The sequence below is a fragment of the Theropithecus gelada genome, chromosome 15 (assembly GCF_003255815.1).
Source record: "Theropithecus gelada isolate Dixy chromosome 15, Tgel_1.0, whole genome shotgun sequence".
NCBI lineage: Eukaryota > Metazoa > Chordata > Mammalia > Primates > Cercopithecidae > Theropithecus > Theropithecus gelada.
Genome location: NC_037683.1, coordinates 27,716,226 through 27,741,445, shown reverse-complemented (window position 1 = coordinate 27,741,445; position 25,220 = coordinate 27,716,226). Strand labels below are relative to the sequence as shown.

The window sequence follows — 25,220 nt, the reverse complement described above, 5'->3', positions numbered from 1 at the left end:
CCCGTCTCGGCCTCCCAAAGTGCTGGGATTACAGGCTTGAGCCACCGCTCCTGGCCTTATTTTTGTTTTTTAGTAGAGACGTGGTCTCACTATGTTGCCCAGGCTGGAGTGCAGTGGCATGATCTCAGCTAACTGCAACCTCCGCCTCCTGGGTTCAAGCAATTCTCCTGTCTCAACTTTCGGAGTAGCTGGGATTACAAGTGCGCACCACCCACCTGGCTATTTTTTTTTTTTTTTTTTTTGAGACGGAGTCTGGCTCTGTAGCCCAGGCTAGAGTGCAGTGGCCGGATCTCAGCTCACTGCAAGCTCCGCCTCCCGGGTTCACGCCATTCTCCGGCCTCAGCCTCCCGAGTAGCTGGGGCTACAGGCGCCCGCCACCTCGCCGGGCTAGTTTTTTGTATTTCTTAGTAGAGACGGGGTTTCACCGTGTTAGCCAGGATGGTCTCGATCTCCTGACCTCGTGATCCGCCCGTCTCGGCCTCCCAAAGTGCTGGGATTACAGGCTTGAGCCACCGCGCCCGGCCCTGGCTATTTTTTGTGTGTGTGCGTTTTTAGTAGAGATGGGGTTTCACCATGTTGGCTGGGCTGGTCTCGAACTCCTGACCTCGTGATCCACCCACCTCGGCCTCCCAAAGTGCTGGGATTACAGGCATGAGCCACCGCGCCCAGCCAGTGTTAGGCATTTTTGTGGATATATTGTGGTATCTCATTGTGGTTTTAACTTGAATTTCTCCACTAATGAAGATAACACCTTTTCATATAGTTTTCAATTTTTATTTACATAGCCACACATGAATATATCCTTGTTACATATAATACATGAATAGAAATAATACATATAAAGCTCAAGTTCCTCTAAAACGAATCCCTTCACTAGTTTTATTTTTAATTGAAAAAAAAATGTTTTTGTAGCAATGGGGTCTTGCTTTGTTGCCCAGGCTGGTCTTGAACTCCTGGCCTCAAGCAATCCTGCCACTTCAGCTTCCTGAAGTGCTGGGATTACAGGTGTCAGCCACCATGCCCAGCCCCTTCCCGAATTTTGAGCACTGGGCTTGGAGTTAAGAGACCTGAATTCTAGCCTTGGTCTGCCACTGATGAGCTTGCTGTCTGATTTTGGACAGTCACCTCTCTGGGTCTGTCTCCCCATCTATAAAATCAGAGTGTTTAACCAGATAGTCTCTAAGGATCTTTTTTCTTTAATATTCTGACCACTGTTTCTGTGATCCCAAGAACCTCCATTAGGTAGAAATGGCCATTTGCCCCACTATCCATTCTCTCCATTTTCCTTAGTAACTGAACTCTGGAGTTTTAGTTGAGCATATGCCTGGCCCACTAGACTATTTCCAGCCTCCCTTACAACCAGGCATGACCATGTGACTAATTTGAGACAAGGGTGTGTAGACAGAAATGATGTGTGCAACTTCTGGGTCATGACTTTATAAAGAAGGGCCACGCCCTCCACTTGTTCTTCTCTTCCCGCTGGCTGAAAAGAGGACCTGATGATGGGAACTGGCCCAGCCATTTTTTTGTTTTGTTTTTGCAATAGGGTCTCACTCTGTTTCCCATACTAGAGTGCAGGGGCTCAATCACGACTCACTGCATCTTTGACCCCCTGAGTAACTGGGACTATAGGCATGTGCTACCACACCCAGATAGTTTTGTTATTTTTTGTAGAGACGTGGTTTCCTTATGTTGCCCAAGCTAGTCTCAAACTCCTGGACTCGAGTGATCCACCCATGTCAGCCTCCCAGTGTTGGGATTACAGGTGCAAGCCACTGTGCCCAGCACAAGCTTTATTCATGAGATGGAGGGCAAGACGTGTTGACGATGACAGAACAAGGCAAGAGCTGAGACCCCCTCACAACATATCACTGACATATCAGCCCTGGATTGCTTAGAAGTAAATTTTCATCTCAAGTTATCAGTATTTTGGCTCTTGTTACATCCACTGAACCTGAATCCTGATTAATACAGAGTGATGGAGAATGACTTTTTTTTTTTTTTTTTTTTTTTGAGACAGAGTCTGATTCTGTTGCCTAGGATGGAGTGCAGTGGCATAATCTCAGCTCACTGCGACCTCTGAGTCCTGGGTTCAAGCCATTCTCCTGCCTCAGCCTCCTAAGTAGCTGGGATTACAGGCACCTGCCACCATGCCTGGCTAATTTTTTGTAGTTTTAGTAGAGATGGGGTTTCGCCATGTTGGCCAGGCTGGTCTTGAACTCCTGACCTCAAGTGATCTGCCTGCCTTGGCCTCCCAAAGTGCTGGGATTTCAGGTGTGAGCCACCACACCCAGCCACAAGAATGACTTTAGATTGAGTGTTGGGTCAGGTTTCTCGGAGGAAGGGACGCTTTGAGCTGAGATCTTAACAAGAGAGACAGCCATATAGATTTAGGGGAAAAGCATTCCAGGCCAAGGAGGCCACTGGTGCAAAAGCTCAGTCCAAGACAGCATTCTGTATAATGAGGCCTACCTGGTGCCCCATCTCCCATCCCATTGTTTAGTGACTGAACCGAGTGGACCATGTGACCTGAACAGGCCCAGTCAGAGCCCTCCAGAGATTTGCTATGTGAGTGATGGGACAGAAAGGCTCTTTCTCTGGGATTACAAATCTTAACGACTACTTAAGCCTAGAGTTATTGAGGATCATGTTGCTGGCAAGTGGCAAAAATCCACCTGAGTATAAAGCTGGGGAAAACACAGATGAGAGCTAGAAAGGGACAGAGTCCTCCATGGGGTTTGACCCTGGGTCCAACCACACCTGTCCTTATCTCAATCTAGTTATGAAAACCAATCATGTCCTTCTTCACTATTGAACTGGATTTCCATCACTTGCAACCAAGTAGGTGCCTGGTCTCCTTGGTCTCCCCCTATAACTGGAACTAACTGCAGATGGTCGCCGAATTATGATCATTCAACTCACGATTTTTGACTTTGCAACGGCATAAAACAAGACATTCAGTAGAAACTGTACTTCAAATACTGAATTTTGACTCAAAATTCTTTATAACTTTATTACAATATAGATTTTGTGTTGGATAGTTTTGGCCACTGTAGGCTAATGTAAGTGTTCTGAGCATGTTTAAGGCAGGCTAAGCTAAGCTAAGCTATGATGTTTGGTAGGTTAAATGCATTTTTGACTTATGATCATATTTTCAACTTATGATGGGTTTATCAGGATGCAAACCCATCACATAAGTGGAGGGGTATCTCTATAACATTGTAAGACCCATACTTTTGCTGCTGATTATTGGGAGGTGGTATGGCACAGTGGTTAGGGGCAGAGGCCTTGGAGTTGGACTACATGGGTTCAGATCCCAGCTTGGCTGTTTTCTGGGTGGTTCTAACCCAGTTCTGCCACAAACTTGTTGAGTGGCCTTAGGTGAGTCCCATAAGCTCTCTAGACATAGCTTCCTCGTTGCAAAATGTCTCAAGCTAAGTTTAGTATTCTCCCTCCACCCTGACCCTGCTTCTGTTCCTCTTCCAGGCTGCCCCAGCTCAGTAAATGGCCCATCAGCCACCCAGAAGATCAAGCCAGATTCATCCCTCGCATCTAATCTACCTTCTAAACACATCCACAATCCATTCCCCTTTTTCCATCCCCACTGTCCCCCCTCCAGTCCATGCCATCAAGACTTTTCATTTCCACTTTGCCACAGGACTGTTAAAATACTTTTACAAACTGCAAAATTTGATTGAGTCGCTCTGAAAAGGTGAGTGTGGCCCTTGATCTCTGCATGGTTTGGTCCTGGTCTGTCTCCACTCAGTTCAGGCCATCCTCTCAGTGCTCCAGACAGGCTAGCCTTGCATTCCTCCAGCTAGCAGCCCCAGGGCCTTTGCACAACTCCTCCCTCTCCCTGTAACGTTCTTCTCCAATTATATCTTAGCTTGACGGCTCACCCTTCAGGTCTAGGCTCAAATGTCAGTACTTCAGGGAAGTATTTTCTGATCCTTCAAAGCAGGTCAAGTCCTGGTGACTTCCTTCACAGCACCTGTCACCACATCACCGGTGCATGTCTGCCTCCTTCCCAACTACCGTTTCAAGAGAGGCCCCCTGCCCTGTTGTTCTTTGTCTCAGACCCCTTATTTCCTTCAGAGCACTTATCACAAATTTGTAACTGCTTTATTTCTTTGTTTTCTTCTTAGCTGTCTCCCCTATTCTCTTTGTATAATTTCTATGAAGAGACAAGCTGAGGTCTGTCCTGCTGTATTCCCAGGACCCAGCACTGAACCTAGGAACAGAGCAGAGATTCTCAAAAAGTATCTCTTGAATAAAAAGTATTTGTGGTGGTGGCATCTCCAGCAGTCAGGAACTCCCTCTTTGCCTCTGAGTTTTGATCCTCAGGCAGCATTTCTGCTGCTTAATGAGTAATTCTTCTCTGGGTTTATGGTTCAGAGTAGAACAGGAGACCTCAGGCAGCCTGGCAACCTCTGGCCTGTGTGGGAAATGCCTTCCAGTGGAATTGCAGCAAATTTCAACTCTAACCCAGGGATATCGATCTAGGCCTCATTCCCACACCCAGCTCTGCTGCCAGAAGCGTTCCAAGGCTTCTCAGGCCCCGAGATCCCTCTGCTCTCCTCTTCCCCTAATGCTCCAAGACTCTCTCCCAGCCATGCCCCAAAGCCTGTGCCCCCGATTCCAGGTTGCTTTCAAGCTGAAGCCACACCAGAGGAAAGAGCTGAGGGTGGCAAAGGTGAGCCTCATGGCTGACCCAGGCGAGGGGCGGGGAAGCTTGGGAGAGCTCATAGGATGCAGCTGTGAGTTCCAAGAGTCAGCATGCTGGCAAAACCACCCAGGGCTGCTGGGCCCCGCCAGCATGTGAGCAGGAAGAGGGCACGAGGGTACAGTTCTAAAAGCAGGATTTACTTTGGTTTTCACTTCTCTGAGGCCCCGGGAATGTTTTAAAGTTCTAGTTCTCAGGCCTGCACTGTCTCCGTCATTCCTTCTTCAGCCACTGCAGCAGCTGGGGTGTGTAGTAGGTGATGATGATGTCAGCACCTGTGTTGGGAGAGATGCGGAAAGTTGCGGGGGACGGTGATCAGCTCTGAGCACACCTTCTGGGATGGGAAGGCCAGGCGGGGAAGAAGGCTACCATGAAGAGGCACAGCCTGTGGGCACACCACATGAGACAGAGTCCAGCTTTGGCAGCTCTATTTCTTGGGCAAGTCATTTTCTCTCTTGGGACCTCAGTTTACCAAAGAATAATATGCACAGTGAAGGATATAGGTAAGATGCAAGTTCCCTTCCTGTGCTGGTGTACAGTTCTAACAAAATGAGCCCCCTTTATGGAGTGATACTACCTCATTTAATCCTCAGGACAATCACGCACCAGGTATCTTGTCCCCAGTTATCCAGTTATGGGTGAGGACACTGAGGTTCTAAGAAGTGGCTTGCCCACGTTCTCACAACCAAAAATGAATGAAGGGCTCTGCTTGCTTCACCATGTCGTGTTCTATGCTGCAGTTCCATATCTCTTCCTCAATGTGTGTCTGTTTAGATCACTAGTAATTCCCGAAATAAGACTCCAAGCTCTCAGGACTTCATTCCTTGATCTAGGCAGAGTGCTTATCAGTCCCTGTGGCACAGGTCAAAACACCCAACCCCTGCCTACCTACCTGCTCTGCGGAAGGCAGTCATGGCCTCCAGTACGGCAGCCTTGAGATCAAATGCCCCAGCCTGGGCTCCGTGCCACAGCATGGCAAACTCTCCAGAGACATGGTACACGGCGAGAGGGAGGTCGGGGTGCTGCAGGGAAGCAGACAGGGAGACAGGCTGAAATGGAGGGTTAATGTGGCTCTGGGAGCGTCCCTTCCCCCTGCTCAATCTGTGACCATCTTGAGCCCCGTGTCCTGGGTTACTGCAGCCAGCAGCCTGGCCCACTCGAACTGTTAAAGCAGGGCTGTTTGAGGCTCCTGCAAGCCCTGACACAGAAGGCCATGGTGGTTCCTGGGCAGGGATGGGGAGGAGAGGATTTCTGCTCAAGGGCAGACTGCTTCCAACACTGAGATTCCAGAGTCTGCGGAAAACTCTGTCCCAGCCCTCTGAGCCCCCTTTGCCTCGGACCTGCGCTCACCTTGTCCTTTACCTCCCGCACGATGTCCAGGTAGGGCATTCCCGGCTTCACCATGAGTACGTCAGCTCCTTCCCGTACATCCCGGTCCTAAGAGATGAGGGTCGAGTGTGGGCGGTGTCTGGGAGGGGCTGAGGGTGGGGCTCAAGTCCTAGTGACTCACCACAGCTCGGAGGGCCAGGCCTCGTGCTCCAGGGGGCAGCTGGTAGCAGCGGCGGTCCCCAAAAGCTGGGCTTGACTGAGCTGCATCCCTGCAAAACAGAGTCATCCGGGTGGGCTCCAGCTTTGGGCCAAATGGGCAGGGATTTAACAGCAGACCCCTGCCCACCCCGCCCACCCCTGCTCACCGGAAAGGGCCATAGAAACAGGAAGCAAACTTGGCACTGTAGCTCATCACTGATACCTATGGGGAGACAATGGGGATCTTGGCTTAGTCGGCCCTTGCCAGGTGTCCCAGGGTGATGTGGCAGGGAGAGAAAGAACCTAGGCTGGGAGGGAGAGTGCCTGTGTTCTGGTCCTGTTGGAGTGCTGGGCTTGATTTCCCCATCAGAGGCCCAGAGGTTGACATGGTTCCCCAAAACCTCATCCAGCACTGTCTTCAGTTCTGTGAATCTTTTTTTTTTTTTTGAGATAGAGTCTAGCTCTGTTGCCCAGGCTGGAGTGCAGTGGCATGATCTCAGTTCACTGCAACCTCCACCTCCTGGGTTCAAGCGATTCTCCTGCCTCAGCCTCCCGAGTAGCTGGGATTACAGGCACCTGCCACCACGCTCAGCTAATTTTTGTGTTTTTAGTAGAGACGGGGTTTCACCATGTTGGCCTGGCTGGTCTTGAACTCCTGACCTCAAGTGATCCACCCGTCACAGCCTCCCAGAGTGCTGGGATTATAGGCGTGAGCCACTGCTCCCAGCAGTTCTGTGATTCTTAGCAGACACGGGGGCAGGGCTGGTGCAGACTCTCTCCTCCCGACCCCGTGCTGCACTCCCTGCCCTTACCCTGTTGCCAAGTCCATGTGCCATCAGGGCCTCCTTGATGGCTTCCACACGTCCATCCATCATGTCTGACGGGGCTACCACCTGACATCCTGTGGGGCAGAGGGTGGCCTTCAGAATTCTGGGACCCTCCTAGCCACTCTGCGACCTCCCTGCTGGTGGTTCACTCACCTGCCTTGGCATATGCCAGTGCTACCTCAGCTAGCCGCTGGCGGCTCTCCTCAGCCCGGAATGCTCCATTTTCACTCAGGAGCCCTGCAGGAGAGATGACTGAGTTTTAGGGAGCACTTTGGGCCCTGGCCTGTCCCTACCCTGGTGAGAAGTGGGCAGTGGGAGTGTGGGTGCCAGCAGGGCTGGAGGAAGGGAGCTCACCGCAGTGACCATGGGAGGTGTAGGGACATAGGCAGATGTCACAGGCCACCAGGAGGTTGGGAAAGGTCTTCCTCAACAGATGGATCGCCTCAATAGCTGGGGACTCCTCGGAGTCAGCTGCGGAACCCCGCTCGTCCTAGGGGCAGGGGAGGGACAAAGCAGTGTATCTGTTACATGTTGCTTCGGAAGGCAGGATGGCAGCCATCACAGAGCACAGCCCTGGCCCTCTCCTTCCTTCATCGTCACAGCCCCTGGATAAGGAAGCACAGAGGACTGACCCTACTTGGGTGCTGACTTAAGGGCAGGGACCATGTCCATTTACCTGTGGCCCCAGGGCCAGCATCATATGGGAGTAAAGAAGCGGTCAGTGTGGACCCTCAGCTCACCCTCACCCAACCTCCCTTCCTTTTTCTGGTTTGTTTTTTTTGGAGATGGTCTTGCTCTGTCACCCAGGCTAGAGTGCACTGGCGCGATCTTGGCTCATTGCAGCTTCGTCTTTCTGGGCTCAAGTGATCCTCCCACCTCTCCACCTCCTGAGTAGCTGGGACTACAGGCACGCACCACCACACCCAGCTAACTTTTGTATTTTTTTGTAAAGATGGGATTTTGCCATGTTGCCCAGGCTGGTCTCAAAATCCTGGGCTCAAGTGATCCAACCGCTTTGGCCTCCCGAAGTGCTGGGATTATGGGTGTGAGCGCAACCTCCCTTCTTAGCCCTTCCTTTGATTCTTCACCTTGGGAACTCTGCTGGGGACGCCAAAGATCAAGACACAGCGTAGGCCCTCTTCCACCAAGGGCCTCAGCATCTCTTCCAGCCGGTTCACACCATACCTGTGTGGGGGTGGGTAGAGGGGTTGAAGGAAGGCAGGTCCCAGGCAAAGGTCCTCTGGACTCCACCACACTGTGCCTCTGTTAGAAACCAAGCTGCATATGGCACCAGGAGGGTTCAAGCCCCCAGGACAGGAAGGGGCAGGGACACGTCCACTAAATAGGAGGGAAGACCGAGGCCCTGAGTAGCAGAGCTCTTCTGGAATTCAGCTGTGGAAGGCTCCTCCAAGGCCTCTTATCCATCTGTGGTTCAGATCCCTTCTGCAACAGCCTCTGCCGCGACGCCTCTGGTGATGGGTAGCACATTACTTTATAGGGCTGCCCCTCCCACTGTAGAACAGCTCTGGCCCCGGGGAAACCCTTCCCTCCACTGAGCTGATGTCTGCCTGTCCGCATCTTCTACTTCCTAGGTCTGCTTTTACCTCCCGGCACTTCCACCTGTGGAATCTTTCCCTCCACCACCCCCTGGCCCCCCAGCTCCATGTCTCCTACCTGGCCACTCCTGGGAGGCTGGCGATAGGCTGTATGTCATCAGGAACATCCCTGCAAGAGTGGGGGTGGGATATGGATTGGTGGCTGTGGGAAGGGCCAGTGGTGAGGGGGCAACTGAGAGGGATGGTTGGGAAGCAGGGAAGAAATATGGCAGTGGAGATGGTGGGAGGAGGGTGGGATCCAGTGTCTGGCTTCCCTGCCTGGCCAAGCCCAGGGCCTGAAATAATAATAGGAACAACAAAAATAACAGTGACAACAGTAGCAACTGTACTAAAAGAATGGTAGTTACAGGAAAGAATTAAGTGGTTAAGAACTTGGACTCTGAATTTGGCAGGTCCTTGCTTCTTATCCCAGCCACTCACTGCCTGGGTGACCGTGGCCAAATTCTATCATCTCTTGGAGACTTAGGTCTTCATGTCTATCATGCGTGGTTAATTCATTCATTCAACAAATATTTATTGAGTACTTATTATGTGCCAAGTACTGTTCTAGGCCCTGATGATACAAAAGTGAACAAAATAGACAAACATCCCCGCCCTCAAGGAGCTGCTGTTCTAGAGGATAGCTACTCCTTCTTCACACAAATGCTCTCAGAATTGAATGAGATCATGTGTGTAGGTGCTTAGCGTAGTACCTGGTACAGAGTAAGTACTCAGTAAATGTCTGCGTTATCATTAACAATCACGATTGCCATCTCTTACAGGTACATAGCACTTTACAACCTACAGAGCACCTTCTCAGCTTCTGTCTTATTGCAAGAGCTCAGGATGGCAGGCAAGGGTTATTCTTCTAATTTTCCAAATGGGATGAATGAGTTCTTTCAAAGTTTGTTTTGTTCCTAAGATTCCTGTCCTTAATCCAAGTAGGCTGCTTCCAGTACCTTGAATTTCAAGCTGACAGCTCACTTTGCCACCCCCAGCAATACTGATGCCCGCTGCAGTCAACACTCCCTCCCCAACCCCAACCAGCAGAGCAGAGGTCTGGCCAATTCCTGGAGACTCACGTGACAAAGATGGGGTAGATGAGGTTGGAGGCATTGAGGGTGGTGGTGGCTGTCTGCCAGGCCCGAAGCAGTGGGTGGAAGTAGCCGCTGTGCAGAACGGACTGGGGCTGCATGGCATGGGCCAGTGGGCACAGGGGCATCAGTTGGTTGGAACCGAGGGCTCCTGGGGCGTTGTTGGCTGCAGGCTCTGTCTGTGGGGCGAGATGGGCAGCACATGAGACATGGTCCCTGTCCTCAGGAGATGGTCACATCTGGAAGACAGCTCTTCCAGATTCCTGCCTCCCCACTCTCTAGCCTAATGCTACTCACAGCATGGTTCACCAATCCCTGCTGGTCAACAAGGTAAGTTGAGAAATGAAAGTAAGTCTTTAGAAACTTTCATAATAATCAGAATCTAATGATATAAAATTTGGGCTTGTATTTTATATGACTGCTTTCTGTTCATTATTATCTTTTAAAGTAAACATCTGAGCAAGCAACGACTGTTTTAAAAAAATTATTTTCTTTCTTTTTTTTTTTTTTCAGACAGGGTCTCTGTCACCCAGGCTGGAGTGCAGTGGTACAATCTCGACTCACTGCAGCCTTGACCTCCCGAGCTCAACTGCTTCTCCCAGCTCAGCCTCCCAAGTAGCTGGGACTACAGGTGTGCACCATAACACCCAGCTAATTTTTGTATTTTTTGTAGAGGTGGAGGTCTTGCCATGCTGCCCAGGCTGGTCTCGAACTCCTGGGCTCAAGCAATCTCCCTGCCTTGGCCTCCCAAAGTGTTGGGATTACAGGCGTGAGCCATGGTGCCTGGCCAAAAAAATAATTTTCTAGCTGGGCACGTTGAGAAGCCAATATTTAAACTTTGTTTATTCCACAAAAAATGCCCATGTTCATGGCAGAACTTTTAGAAAAGTGCAGATAAGCAAAAAGAGAAAAATCCCCTGCAATTCTACCTCTAGAAAAAGTACTGTTGGCCAGGCATGGTAGCTCACGCCTGTAATCTCAGCACTTTAGGAGGCTGAGGTGGGCAGATCACTTGAGGTTAGGAAATCGAGACCAGCCTGGCCAACATGGTGAAACCCCACCTCTACTCAAAATACAAAAAAATTCAGCTAGGCGTGGTGGTGCGTGCCTGTAATCCCAGCTACTGGGGAGGCTGAGGCAGGAGAACCACTTGAACCCAGGAGGAGGTTGCAGTGAGCCGAGATCGTGCCACTGCACTCCAGCCTGGGCGACAGATCAAGACTTCATTCAAAAAAAAAAAAAGAAAGAAAGAAAAGAGAAAAGTACTGCTAACACCTTGGGACATGGACTTCTTGTTAGGTACAATTCACACCAATAGGAGAAAATAGTACCATTCATGTCAGATGGACAGACAGACACATAGATACACTGTATAGAGTGCCACCAAATCTTTTCTAGCCCAAGGAGTTTCCTGGGCTCCACGAGCACAAGTACACCTTCTTGCTTTCCTCACTTTGTCCCTTTACCTGAAAGGCTGTGCTCTCCCCACACCCAAATCTACAGGGTTCTCCTTCCCTCTCCCACTGAGGCTTTCTTGTCCAGATTGCAGTCTCTCTTCTATAAGTTATTTGTGGACCTGTCTTATCTCGTGCCAGTAGACAGAGCTTCTGCAGGGCAAGGTCCGGAGTTGGTTCATTTTTGCCTCCCCCACAGTGCTCTGTCACACACTGACCTTGGCACACAGTAAATATTTAATTACGTGAAGTACAAAAATATGCCCCAAATGCCAAATTCGTGGATACAAGACAGAAGGAAGCTGGGGCATTAACATTTGTTTCTTGAGCACCTACTGTGTGCCAGACCATGCCTGGCATTTTCACGGGTGATTTCTCATTGAGTGGGTACTGCAGTCCTGTGAGGTAGGGCTGACTGAGTGCATGGAGCCTGACCAGAAGTGAGCCATGGCTCCAGTGGGAGTGAGGAGGTCAGAAGAGGCGTATTAGAAGAAGACAGGGGCCAGGTGCGGTGGCTCACACCTGTAATCCCAGCACTTTGGAGACCAAGGCGGGTGGATCACTTGAGGTCAGGAGTTTGAGACCAGGCTGGCCAATCTGGTGAAACCCTGTCTCTACTAAAAATACAAAAATTAGGCCAGGCACGGTGGCTCACGCCTGTAATTCCAGCACTTTGGGAGGCCAAGGCAGGTGGATCATTTGAGGTCAGGAGTTTGATACCAGCCTGACCGGCATGGTGAAACCCCATCTCCGCTAAAAATAAAAAAAAAATTAGCCGGGTGTGGTGGCGCATGCCTATAATCCCAGCTACTTCAGAAGCTGAGGCAGGAGAATCGTTTGAACTTGGGAGGCAGAGATTGCAGTGAGCCAAGATGGCACCATTGCATTTCAGCATGGGCAACAAGAGAGAAACTCCATCTCACAATAAATAAATAAACAGAAATAAAAATAAAAATAAAACAATTAGCTGGGTGTGGTGGCATGCATCTGTAGTCAGAGTCTGGAGGCTGAGGCAGGAGAATCACTTGAACTCAGGAGGCAGCGGTTGCAGTGAGCCGAGAGTGCACTACTGCATTCCAGCCTGGGCGACAGTGTGAGACTCCATCTCAAAAAAAAAAAAAACAAAAAACACACGAAATCACAGGGGGTTGAACTTGGTTTTGCAGGATGAATGGGTTCAGCCTGGTGGAGAGAAGGGGGCCAACATTTCCTTAGGAAGGGAAGAAAGGGGCAAAGGTGGGGAAGGAAGATGGCTGTGGACTGTTCTGAGGAGCTGAGGAGGCAATCGGGGCAAGTGTGTATGGAGGGGATGGATGAGAGGGGGCCAGGCTGAGGCTGTGGGAAGATTTCTGAACAGTGGGTAGGGTTAGTGGCCTGGTTGACACCTGGCTTTAGGAAGATCAGTCCTGCAGGCTGAGCAGAGCAGACGGGAAGCAGAGGAATGCAGAGGCTGGGGGCAGAGAAGAAAGGGGCGTCTTAAGGCAGCCAAGAGGCAATGTCTCAGGGTAGATGCTCTAGGCCTGCCTGCCTGACCTGGACAGCAGCGGAGACAGGGACAGGGCAGGAAGAGGGCAGTGGGGAGCTGGGCTTGGAGAGGAGGTGGAGAGCTCTGTTTTAGACACTTCCTTTTGGAGGTGCCCGGGAGAATATCCCATAGCCAAAGGACGGGGGGAAAAGGGCCACAAAAATGGGGGCTGGCTGGCCTGAGTCCAACTACACTTTGTATGAATGGGACCTCAAAGTCCAGAGAGGGGCAAGGACTTACCCAAAGCCACACAGCAAGTAAGAGGACTAGAACCCTGGTGTGTTAACTCCCAGGTGAACTGGGAGATCCTTTGGTAGGCTGGAGTCAAGTCAGATGTTGAAGCCAGGTCTAATCCCTCTGATTTGCTTCCCAGAAAACCACCTTTGTAACAGGCCCTTGACTTCTGGAATCCAAAGCTACATTCCCATGGCCTCAACTCCTCATTGCTTTCAGGAGGCCGAGGGAACAACTGCCTCCTGCTTATCAGAAACAGTGGGGCAGGGCTGCCTAGGAACTGGCTGTCCTTCTCCCCATAGTCTCTTAGGCCCCTTTGGCTCCCCACAGCCATCTCAGGGGCCCATTTTATCCGGTCTTCCTCCTTGGTAGGGTGGGGTTATCACAAGTCACACAGGGGCCAGCCCTGCTGCCACACCCCTGGGTGGGCCAGCCCCATCACCTGATACAGCGGCAGGCCAGGCCTCCCCAATCATGTCTCAACCTCCAGACAGACAATTACTCAGTAGATAGTCCTGAGTACCCATTTTCTACTTGATTTTGCTCTCATGTCTGCTAGAAGTTTCTTTTTCTTTTCTTTTCTTTTCTTTTTTTAATTGAGATGGAGTCCGGCTCTGTCACCCAGGCTGGAGTGCAGTGGTTCGATTTTGGCTCACTGCAACCTCCACCCCCTGGGTTCAAGTGATTCTCCTGCCTCAGCCTCCTGAGTAGCTGAGACTTCAGGTATGTGCCACCATACCCAGCTAATTTTTGTATTTTTAGTACAAACAGGGTTTTGCCATGTTGGCCAGGCTGGTCTCAAACTCGTGACTTCAAGTGATCCGCCAGCCTCTGCCTCCCAAAGTGCTGGGATTACAGGTGTGAGCCACCGCACTTGGCTGAGAGACTATTTTTGAATATTGAGAGAATTACCAAAATGTAACCCAGTTGCCCAAGACCACATAGCTACTTAGTGACCGAGCCAGAATTTGAATTTGTTCTGGACTCCAAATGCTGGGTTTTATACACTGTATTCCTTAATACTGATGAACACCTGATTCAGTAGGCGTCTCTTTGCCCATACTATTTCTGCTTTGGGCGCTGGAGAGACAGAATAAACAAAAGGAAAACATACTGAGTGTATTCATTCTGTGCTGGGCACAGCACTAAGGTACTTCGTAGTAGTATCTCATTTCATTGCAAGAATTGTTTTAACTTTTAGTGATAAGGAAGCGGAGGCTCTGAGTGGTTTAGTGACTTGCTTAATGCCATTCTAGAGTCTAGGCAGATGTTGAAGAGAGGGCTAATCTCTCTGATTCACTTCCCACAAACAACTTCTGTTGTTTCTGGCTTCTAGAATCCAAAGCTGCATTCCACTGGCCTCAACTCCTCATCGCCTTTAGGAGCTGAGGGAACTACTGGCTCCTGCTTAGCAGAAACCCTGTGGCAGGGCTGCCTAGGAGCCCCTGAGACCAGGGCAGGGTTAGAGTAAAGGGAACAGTCTCACTATAGCAGTTCACTTTGATCTGTTTTTGAATTTTAAGATTCAGAGAGAGATTTGATTTGAGAAACGGGTGTCAGTGCTGAAAATATTAAAAGCTTGAAAATTGCCAATCCTGTTTAGTCCCTTACATTTTAATGTGGTAAATGGGGTATAGAGAGTCAACGGGACTTGTTGGAGATCACAGTGAATGACATACAGAGCTAGAAACTGACCCTGCAGCTCCTGACTTCTATTTCAATGCCCTGATACCTACACCATAGAGTCATTCCGTTGTTATTAAACTCACTTAATAAGTGGAGTTTCCCACTCCACTTGGCAGCGCCAAATGCAGGATGGGTTTTGCTTTGCAAAAAGGCCCTTAGAGTTTGGAAGGATTTCACAGACTGGGAGGGCACTTCTCCCATATCAAGTGAGCTTGCAAACCACAACTTAAACTCCTGTGACATCATCACACTGAAGACAGGAGCGAGCCACCAGGAGGTCCAGCACCTCTGTCCACCCACATCAGACAGGTTAGCTTTGCTGGGACGCAGAGTATAGGGCAGTGCAGAAAGAACTATGTTTCAGGGTCAGACAGTCCCAGTTACAAAGGTCTATGTTCTGCTGTGTAATTTTGGGCAAAGTCATTGACCTTTCAGTGTTCGTTTCATAATCTACAAAATAGGCATGATATCTCTAACTTGCAAGGCTGTGGAGATTATTGATAGAGCTGAGGTAGGTGTCTGGCACCAAGTAGCTGCACAGTAAACATGTAGCTAATTTTATTACTATTAGGAGTGGGGCTGGGTTGGAACAAGAAGTCCTGGCACAGCTCTGTACCTTCTGCACCTCACCAGACGGGAATATGCGCTCAAACCCTTGAGGGCCACAGGGTTTTCCAAGATTTCTGAAGTGGAGTCTCTGCCTTCCAACAGGTTATGTGGTGAAGGAAAAACAAAATAATCACCATCCAGCTGCCAGAGTAGAGGGGTGGCCCAGGTGCTGTGAAAGGGACTGTGTCTCTGAGTCAAGGGTAGTTTCATGGAAGAGGGGACAGTGAAGGATAATAAGTGTTTCAGATTTAATATGAAAGCATCTCCTCCCATGGAAGGCAACATCCCCAAACTGGGAGTAACTGAAGTTGGGCCCTGAGCGCTGCCACCAGGAGGGGCTGAGACAGAGCTTCATACACCACCCCCCACCCCCGCATGTTGTACTATGCTGAGGATTCCAGAGGCTGTGGGTCTTGGCACAGAGGATTAGGACCTGCTGCCAGCCCTGGCAGGCTCTGCCACTGGTCAGGGAGGAGGCAGTCAGGAGAGCCAGCTAGGTAGAAGGTGGCCAGAACTGAGAAATCCAAAGCCCCACAAAGGCCCAGGAGAGTGGCTGTCAAGCAGTTCTCAAAAGGGACGAAGTGTTCATTTAGCCAACCCACACTTCCTGAATATCTACTATGGGCCTGCTGAAGTGCTAGACACAGGGATTAAAGTGAAGAATGAGAACCCAGCCTTGCCCTGGGGTTTTAAAGAGCCTGACCCTCTCTGGGGTTAGCCATCTGGACGTAGAAGGAGAAGCTGCCATTCCCAGAATCCTAGAATATCTTGGCTAAGAGGCTTCTTAAAGTTTGCTGACTGAAACAAGGGTGAAACTGGGCTCAGAGAGGGGTAGACACAGGTCCAGGATCAAGCAGTGGGTCAGCGGCAGATCTGGGGGAAGGTCTCCAGCAGCCCGGTCCTCAGTGCCCACCATGACACCTCCATACTTTAAGGATAGATATCAAATCTGTTTCCCAGCATGTTGGGCTTGTGGAGAGCTTTGGGTGAACTGACTCTGGACCTGGTTGCTGTTGGTAGCAGGATGGTTAAGTGTGTGGGCTCTGGAGTCTGATAGATGTGGGTACAAATCCTAGTTCTGTAGCTTTCTAGTTGTGTGACCTCCGTTTCTTTGTTTAGTAATGGGGACTTGAACCGACCTCAGTGGGTTGTTGTAAGAAATGAATGGGTCAGGCCGGGCGTGGTGGCTCACGCCTGTAATCCCAGCACTTTGGGAGGCCGAGGCGGGCGAATCACCTGAGGTTGGAAGTCCGACACCAGCCTAACCAATAAGGAGAAACGCTGTCTCTACTAAAAATACAAAAATTAGCCGGCATGGTGGCACATGCCTGAAATCCCAGCTACTTGGCAGGCTGAGGCAGGAGAATCGCTTGAACCCGGGAGGCGGAGATTGCAGTGAGCCAAGATCGCGCCATTGCACTCCAGCCTGGGCAACAAGAGCGAAACTCCATCTCAAAATAAAAAAAAAAAAAAAGGATCAATGCACGCAATGCTTAGTACAAAACGGCTGTTAGTGTTTTCACCTCCCTAGCCGCCCCCCAACCACCAACCACCAACCACCACCCACACCTCGGGCTCTGCATCGATGGAGTCTGCCCCGGCGGTATCCGAGGGGCTAAACCCCAGAGAAGAGGCGCGGAGCCCCGAACCCGGGCCTCCAACCCCGGCTGCAGTGGGACAATCTAGACCAAACAATCTAGACCAAACGCTCCACGGGACTCCGTACACGGCTGCACCGCCAGGGCTTCAGGCGCACAGCACAATCTGGGGACGCGGGACTCTTGGTGCCACAGTCCCCGCCTCGCCCTGGAGCCGTCCTCCAAGTCCGCCATCTCCCCGCATCCAGCCCCCGCTCACCTGCCTCCCTAAGGCCTCCCGGTCGCTGCGCCTGTCACCGCTGTCTCCCGCTCCCGTCTCCCAGGGACCACGTGGGGGGCGGGGAGGCTCACCCGGAAGCAGCTCCCCCCACGGCCCGCCCCCCCACAATCCAGGCCACGCCCCCTGAAGGCGCTCTTCAGGAGACTCCTCCGCTCCAGCCGCAGCCCCGCCCACACGCGCTGAGGCCTGGCCAATTGGGTGTGCCGAGTGCCTGGAGGGCCCGCCCCTCCCCCCTCCGGGTCCTGCGCTTGTGCAGCGAACAGCAGGAGGGAGGCTACGAGGGGGCGCAGGAACCGCGTGGGAGGGTCCCTGGGTGTGTGCCGGAATCGGAGGCGGTTACAGCCCAGGGTTCACTTCACAGCACTCCTTTTCCCAGCCTAGGGCAAACTCGGCTCTGATTAATGGCTTGGTGAAAGAATAATTGGATGTCAAAGCCGTTAAAACAGCACCATTATGCCTAACACAGTATTAGCTAGTCCATTTTTGCGGACTAAGCTAAAGTTGTTGAGTTCAGCGCCAGACTTATAAGGTTTCAGAGAAATTTTGTACCAGTGTCATTTATTTCTCAGGGTACGGCAATGCTATGAGTTGAGAGATGTGATATGAAAGACATGGGCATTAGGAAAACTCCAAGTCTTGATAGGGGCATCAGACCTACGATAGGTACAGTGATAGATCCGACCAAAGGTCTGTATGTGCTGAGGCAGGAGGGATCTGATGAGGCTTATGGGGGCTTGGGTAAACTAGTAGGATTGGATGGGTAAAATAGCGATCGGGGATCATCGCCCTAGCGAAGGAATGCCTTTCAAGTAGTTCTTCAGGGATTATTGAAAAGTTGACTTCGAAATGTAGAGGACACTAGTGGGTCACATTACACTTATTCTCAGATTTTATTTCTCAGCCCGATTCGGTGGCTCACGCCTGTAATCCCAGCACTCTGGGAGGCCAAGGCGGGCGGATCTCTTGAGGTCAGGAGTTCGAGACCAGCCTGACCAATATGGTGAAACCCCGTCTCTATTAAAGATACAAAAAATTAGCCGGGCGTGGTGGCAGGCTCCTGTAATCCCAGCTACTCGGGAGGCTGAGGCAGGAGAATCGCTTGAACCCGGGAGGCGGAGGTTGTAATGGGCTGAGATCATGCCACTGCATTCCAGCCTGGGTGACAGAGGGAGACTCTGTCTCAAAAAATTTTTTTTTTTATTTCTCAAAATCTGTACCCCAAACCTGTTGTATACTTTATAATTTTAAATTTAAGGGGCATAGCGGCCTAGCTAGGGAAATATGACACTGCTTAGTTTCCAGCTACTAGAGTTCTGATCTGTATTCAACAAGGAAGGGGGTAGAAAGGAAATAATGTTTGCTGTGCATTAAAGAGTCAGGGACAGTACCATGCATTTTACATTCATTTATCTAATCTTGACAGCAACGATGTTAACTGTTCTCACTTTATGGATTGGGAAAACAATTGCCAGCTAGATTAAATAATTTGCCCCATGTTACATTGGGCTCTCTCTGCAATGTCTGCTAATAACCACGCTCCATAGGGGCAATTATTATTTGTTTTTTCCCAGATTCCCTGCCCAACATTTCTTTCCTGACACCGGTTCCGTCCCTGAGGTTATTGATAACTAAAAATAATTAGGACCATCTAAGAGCCCAAATAGAACGGGAAATTTTAAAATGTTGCTGTTTGGTGTAGCCTATTTCCCTTATGTCTTTTCTTGTTCTTGACTGAAAGACCTGTTCCCACTCTCCCCCCAGCCTCCACCTTTTGAAACATTTTACCTTAATCTTTCAGTATTGTGAATGCAATAATATGAATAAATCTTAAACACATTGTTGAGTAAAAGAAGTGAGACACAAAAGAGTATATAATATGATTTCATTTATATTAACTACACAATCAAGCAAAATCAAACTGTGCTGTTAGGACTCAGAATAGTGATTTCCACTGGAGAGATGGGGAGGATTGAAAGGGAGATTAGGCTGGGTGTGGTGGCTCATGCCTGTAATCCCAGAACTTTGGGAGGCCAAGGCTGGTGGATCGCTTGAGCCCAGGAGTTCAAGACCAGACTTGGCAACATGGTGAAACCATCTCTACAAAAAGTACAAAATTAGCTGGATGTGGTGGTGGACACCTGTAGTCCCAGCTACTTGGGAGGCTGAGGTGGGAGGATTGGTTGAGCCTGGGAGGTCATGGCTGCAGTGAGCTGTGATCGTATCACTGCACTTCAGCCTGGGTGACAGAGCAAGCCTGTCTCAAAAAAAAAAAAAAAAAAAAAAAAAAAAAAAAAGGCAGCAGGGGGAGATTAAAGAGGTTTCTTTGGGTGCAGTTAATGTTTATTGGTCTGGGTGTGAGTTACATGGCTGTGTTTAATTGGTGAAAATTCGGCCGGGCGCGGTGGCTCAAGCCTGTAATCCCAGCACTTTGGGAGGCCGAGACGGGTGGATCACGAGGTCAGGAGATCGAGACCATCCTGGCTAACACGGTGAAACCCCGTCTCTACTGAAAAATACAAAAAAACTAGCCGGGCGAGGCGGCGGGCGCCTGTAGTCCCAGCTACTCGGGAGGCTGAGGCAGGAGAATGGCGTAAACCCGGGAGGCGGAGCTTGCAGTGAGCTGAGATCCGGCCACTGCACTCCTGCCTGGGTTGACAGAGCGAGACTCCGTCTCAAAAAAAAAAAAAAAAAATTGGTGAAAATTCATTCAGCTCCACACTTATTTGTATCTTTTGGTTTGTATATTATATTTCAATAAAAACAATTAAAACTAAACTATTGTGTCTCCTAGGTAGGTATATGTCATTGTGCTAAATGCTGTGAAAAGCATAAAAAAGGAACAAGAAAGAAAGCAGACTGCTGATTGCCAGGGTCTGAGGAAAATGTTTCGAAACTAGATAGAGGTAGTAGTTGCACAACATTGTGAATGTTCTAAATGCCACCGAATTGCTCATTTAAAAACGGTTAATTCTATGTTCTTTGAATTTCATCTCAGTCTTAAAAAGTGAGTTCACTAGATACAATGTGGTATTCTGGGTTGGCCCCTGTAATCGAAAAAGGACGTAAGTAGAGAAACTGTTGAAATACAAAAAGCTTATTTAAAAAAAAAACCAAAAAACAAAAAACAAAAAAACCCAAAAAACAGAGCAAGGCCAAAGGTCTTTGGAACAGAATCCCAGTTTTCATAAATTCATGGTAAGGTCTTGAGCAAGTCACTTCTCTCTGAAGAACCTCAATTTCCTATCAGTAAAAATAGGAGGTTAGGCTATAAAAGTAGCTTTGAATGGGTAGGGACGAGAACCCCCCCGCCACCTCCCAAATCCAAATCCGCATCTCTGGGCATGAAGGGCTATGGTTTAAAAGTGTAACATTACCTTAGCCTAGTAAGGAACTTGAAAAGTCCAGATAACCACTATAGTAGTGATAGAAGTGTGGTGGGGGAAAAACTGGTGGGTAATGTCAAAGATTTTTCCCAGTTGTTAAATTCTGTAGTTTTTGTTTTGTTTTGTTTTGTTTTCACACAGAGTCTTGCTCTGTCACACAGGCTGGAGTGCAGTGGTGCAGTCTTGGCTCACTGCAACCTCCAATTCCCAGGTTAAAACGATTCTCCTGCCTCAGCCTCCCGAGTAGCTGGGACTACAGGATACCACGCCCGGCTAATTTTTGTGATTTTAGTACAGAAGGGGTTCCATTTTGGCCAGGCTGGTCTTGAACTCCTGACCTTGTGATCCACCTGCCTCAGCCTCCCAAAGTGCTGGGATTACAGGTGTGAGCCACCGTACCCGGCCAAATTCTGTAGTTTTAAAGTAATAGTCCCTATTCTCAGGAAACATGTTTTTCTTAGGTAGTCCAAGTTTGGTGACGAATGGGACAGAATTAACTAAAGCCATATGGAAGAGTTCTTTTGGGGATTCATCGTTGACTAGAGCACACAGCCTTGTTAGAGTGGCCGGTTAAAATTGGTAGCAGGGCGAGCCCTTCTCATGCAGGCTTTGAAGAATAGGTTTAAGTATATATTTAATAGGAAACTAGGAGGGTCTGTAACCCAGCAATGCTCCAGGAAGATCCCCATGCCAAGTAATCCACAGAGGAAGCTAGGGGAAGAGGAGATGAGGCAGGGGACTGAGCTTAAAGGAAGCCACAGGAGTTGAGCAGTGCTCATGGGAATTAAGAAAGGATGTTTCTACTGCGAAGGAAAAAGCTATTAGATCTAATGAGTATTGGGGGTTGTATCTTTGTGAAATGTTATTTATAAATTTATGATTTGAAAAAGCTATGTAGATTTGGCCAGGCACGGTGGCTCATACCTATAATCCCAGCACTTTGGGATTCCGAGCCGGGCAGATCACTTGAGGTCAGGAGTTCACGACCAGCCCGGCCAACATGGTGAACTCCTATTCTACTGAAAATACAAAAATCAGCCAGGTGTGGCGGCGCAGGCCTGTAATCGCAGCTATTTGGGAGGCTGAGGCAGGAGAATCTCTTGAACCCAGGAGGCAGAGGTTGCAGTGAGCTGAGATGGCACCACTGCCCTCTAGCCTGGGTGACAGAGCAAAAGTCCTTCTTAAAAAAAAAAAAAGGAACGCCTGTAATTCCAGCACTTTGGGAGGCTGAGGCAGGCAGATCACCTGAGATCAGGAGTTCGAGACCAAGACCAACCTGGCCAATGTGGTGAAACCCCGTCTCTACCAAAAATACAAAAAATTAGCTGGATGTGGTGGCTGGTACCTGTAATCCCAGCTACTCGGGTGGCGGAGGCAGGAGAATTGCTTGAACCTGGGAGGCAGAGGCTGCAGTGAGGCAAGATCGCACCACTGCACTCCAGCCTGGGTGACAGAGCGAGGCTCTGCCTCAAAATAAAATAAAATAAAATAAAATTTAAAAAAAAGGCTGCTTACATAGATAATAAAACACTGTGGTTAAGAGATAATAGAGGTAACAGCAGTGCTGCTTCATAGGGTTTAAGAGTTAATACTTAGGGCTGGGTGTGGTGGCTTACGCCTGTAATCCCAGTATTTTGGGAGGCCGGGGCAGGAGGATTGCTTGAGTCCAGGAGTTGGAGACCAGCCTGGGCAACATAGACAGACTTGTGAAAAGTTCTTGCACCGGCTGGGTGTGGTGGCTCACCCCTGTACTCCCAGCACTTTCAGGCAGGCGAATCACGAGGTCAGAAGATTGAGACCACCCTGGCTAACACAGTGAAACCCCATCTCTACTAAAAATACAGAAACAAAATTAGCCAGGCATGGTGGCGGGCGCCTGTAGTCCCAGCTACTCGGGAGGCTGAGGCAGGAGAATGGCGTGAACCCTGGAGGCACAGCTTGCAGTGAGCCAAGATCACGCCACTCCAGCCTGGGAGACAGAGCAATGATCCATTAAAAAAAAAAACAAAAAACTTTCAGCAGGTGTGGTGGCTCATGCCTGTAATCCCAGAACTTTGGGAGGCTGAGGTGGGTGGATCACCTGTCAGGAGTTCCAGACCAGCCTAGCCAACATGGTAAAACCCTGTCTCCACTAAAAATATAAAAATTAGCTGGGCGTGGTGGCGGGCGCCTGTAGTCCCAGCTACCTGGGAGGCTGAGGCAGAATTGCTTGAACCTGGGAGAAGGAGGTTACAGTGAGCCGAGATAATGCCACTGCACCCCAGGAGGTTACAGTGAGCCGAGATAATGCCACTGCACCCCAGCCTGGGTGACAGATTGAGACTCTGTCTCAAAAAAAAAAAAAAAAAAAAAAAGAAAAAGAAAAAAACACTCTTGCAGTAGTTCAGAGCCCTTGCCTGTGAATGAGCAGCACCTGCTGGTCATCCAAGGCGATGCAGGATCTCATGTTTACAAAGGTTTGGCCAAGTCCACATGCCAAAAACTTTTATGGAGAGTATCATCAGGGGTTCTCTCCAAAAACACACTACGAACAAGCGGCATGAAACAGGAGGCATCATTTTTTAACAAGACTTTTATTTGTACAAAGCTTCTCAGCATTCTTCACTCACAAACTTTTCACTGTATTTAACAAGTTAACAGTGTCAAACTACGTCACTACCTGTCAAACCCCAAGCGCTCAACTTAGAGAGAAACAAAAAGTGCTTGGAGCACTGAATGGAAACAGAAAAAAACTAAGAAAGGCCAACAGAGATATTTTAGAAGCAGTTAAAGAGGATGGTTTAGGGACAGTTAGATTCCTGAGCACCATCAGATTTCCCTTAAGGTTCAGAGGGGCTTCACAAAATAATTTTTAGAAGACATGAGACAAAATTAGCCAGGCTTGGTGGCACGCATCTGTAGCTCCAGATACTCAGAAGGCTCAGGTGGGAGGATCACTTGAGTCCAGGATTTCAAGGATGCAATGAGCTATGATCATGCCACTGAACTCCAGCCTGGGCCACAGAGAGACCCCATCTCTTAAAAACAAAACAAAACATGAGATTAGAACTAAGGAAACAAGAGATCAGAGGAACTCACACTTTGGAGTATTAAGCAGGTAATCAAAGCTTCCAGACTGACAGAAGTGAGAAAAGGAGGGAGAGGAGAAAGTGGGATGGGGGACAGAGGAGAGGCAGAGGAGAGAAAGGAAGCAGGAGGCACAGAGGGAGAAAGCTGTGCCTACAGGAAATAAAGTTCGGAACTCATGAATTGAAGAATGAAAAGCTATAGTCACAAGTCTGGGAGATGGACTTCAAGAAGAGAAAGCCTGGGGTTTTACACCTTCCAGGAGGTGATGACAAATCCTAAAGCTGTATAATGGCAGAGAGTAAGGTACACCTGACACTATGCCATCCGTTTCTGTAAAAGTAAGACACTGGCACCCTTGCTTGACTAATACCATTCTACACTGCTGATTTAAGAGTATCTGTGATCAGATTGCCACTACACCAGCAGGTCAATCATCTGCAGGCAATATAGAAAGGTTTTGAGCCAAGCGGGTCTATGAAAAACAAAACCCAGTTAATGCTCCTGTCAAGTGAAGAGACAGATTGTGTTATTCTCCCACAGCATTTTAGTACTTTCCTAAAGCTTACTCATTCTGAGCAGTCTTAGTAAGCTACTGTCAAAGACTGTGCAATCAAACATAGGCGACCATAAGCAAAGCCCCAATTTTTCCTGAGCCCTGGCTGCTTCTGTGATCTGGAACACAGCAGGCAGCATGGAAGTTATTATTACTTATTTGGGGGAATAGGGAAGACTGCAGATCAAAAACCATCTAACCATACATTTAAGTAACCAAAAGCGATCAACTGACTAATTTAGCCGCTCAGAATCCCTCTTGTCAAAAAGTCATAATCTTCAGATTGATGAAGGAAAACAGGATTCTGCTACTCAGATGCTTTCCGTGTGGTGAGTGCTGGTTTTGATGGTATTTCTAGTCAGTTTTTATTCTGATCTTTTCAGGCACTTTTGCCTGAGACTACTCTGCCCCGCATGGAAAAGCTTCACAGAAACACATAGCACGTCTCATCTCAAGTGGTACCTTCCAAGCTGCTACAGTCTCCCACCCTATTCAATTGTCTACTTCTTCCTCTTCATTCTGTTCTTCTTCTTCCAGCCTTTCTTCATCTTCGTCATTGTCCTCATCCCTGCTCTTGTCTTGCTCTTCTGAGTCTGCTTTTTTGTCTTTGTCCTTCTTCTTTTGCTCTGAGGCCTCCTTCTTGCCTTTCTGCTCCCGCCTATATGCTGTAAGGAGGAAAGAACGGGTTAGGAGACAGAGCTGAAAGTGAGCCAGACAGACCGCAGGAGCTAATTACATTATACAACTGGAAAAATAGAGGCAGGTGGGTGCGGTGGCTCACGCCTGTAATCCCAGCACTTTGGGAGGCTGAGGCGGGCGGATCACCTGAGGTCAGGAGTTCAAGACCAGCCTGGCCAATATGGTGAAACCCCATCTCTACAAAAATACAAAAATTAGCCGCACGTGGTGGCATGCACCTGTAGTCCCAGCTACTTGGGAGCCGGAGGCAGGATAACTTCTTGAACCCAGGAGGAGGAGACTGCGGTGAGCCAAGATCCCACCACTGCACTCCAGCTTGGGTGACAGAGCAAGACTCCATCTCAAAAAAAAAAAAAAAAAAAAA

At 49.2% G+C, this 25,220-nt stretch overlaps 2 protein-coding genes across 5 annotated transcripts in view; both read right to left on the bottom strand.

Annotated features, from left to right (window-relative positions):
* Positions 1-2,968: 2,968 nt before the first annotated feature.
* ALAD (aminolevulinate dehydratase) lies at positions 2,969-17,258 on the bottom strand. 3 transcript variants are annotated; one of them, XM_025359696.1, is made up of 12 exons: positions 17,132-17,258; positions 9,755-9,945; positions 8,752-8,968; positions 8,166-8,262; positions 7,432-7,567; positions 7,231-7,314; positions 7,063-7,151; positions 6,418-6,473; positions 6,234-6,321; positions 6,074-6,160; positions 5,616-5,745; positions 2,969-4,998 (listed from the first exon to the last, which is right to left on the bottom strand). In XM_025359696.1, exons 2-12 carry the CDS (start codon positions 9,870-9,872, stop codon positions 4,937-4,939), a joined length of 1,164 nt encoding a protein of 387 aa, XP_025215481.1. In that variant the 5' UTR covers positions 9,873-9,945; positions 17,132-17,258; the 3' UTR covers positions 2,969-4,936. The 3 variants fall into 3 exon arrangements, with proteins under 3 accessions (XP_025215481.1, XP_025215482.1, XP_025215483.1); XM_025359697.1 differs by having other exon boundaries at positions 8,752-8,802; positions 17,132-17,252; XM_025359698.1 differs by lacking the exons at positions 8,752-8,968; positions 17,132-17,258 and adding an exon at positions 16,844-17,040.
* Positions 17,259-23,092: 5,834 nt separating this feature from the next.
* The window catches only part of POLE3 (DNA polymerase epsilon 3, accessory subunit), a 4,148-nt gene continuing 2,020 nt past the window's right edge, over positions 23,093-25,220 (bottom strand). For both annotated transcript variants that reach the window (XM_025358964.1, XM_025358965.1), the window contains one exon: positions 23,093-24,822. In XM_025358964.1, the coding sequence (XP_025214749.1) occupies positions 24,650-24,822 (173 nt within the window). In that variant the 3' untranslated portion in view covers positions 23,093-24,649. The remainder of the gene's footprint in view (positions 24,823-25,220) is intronic.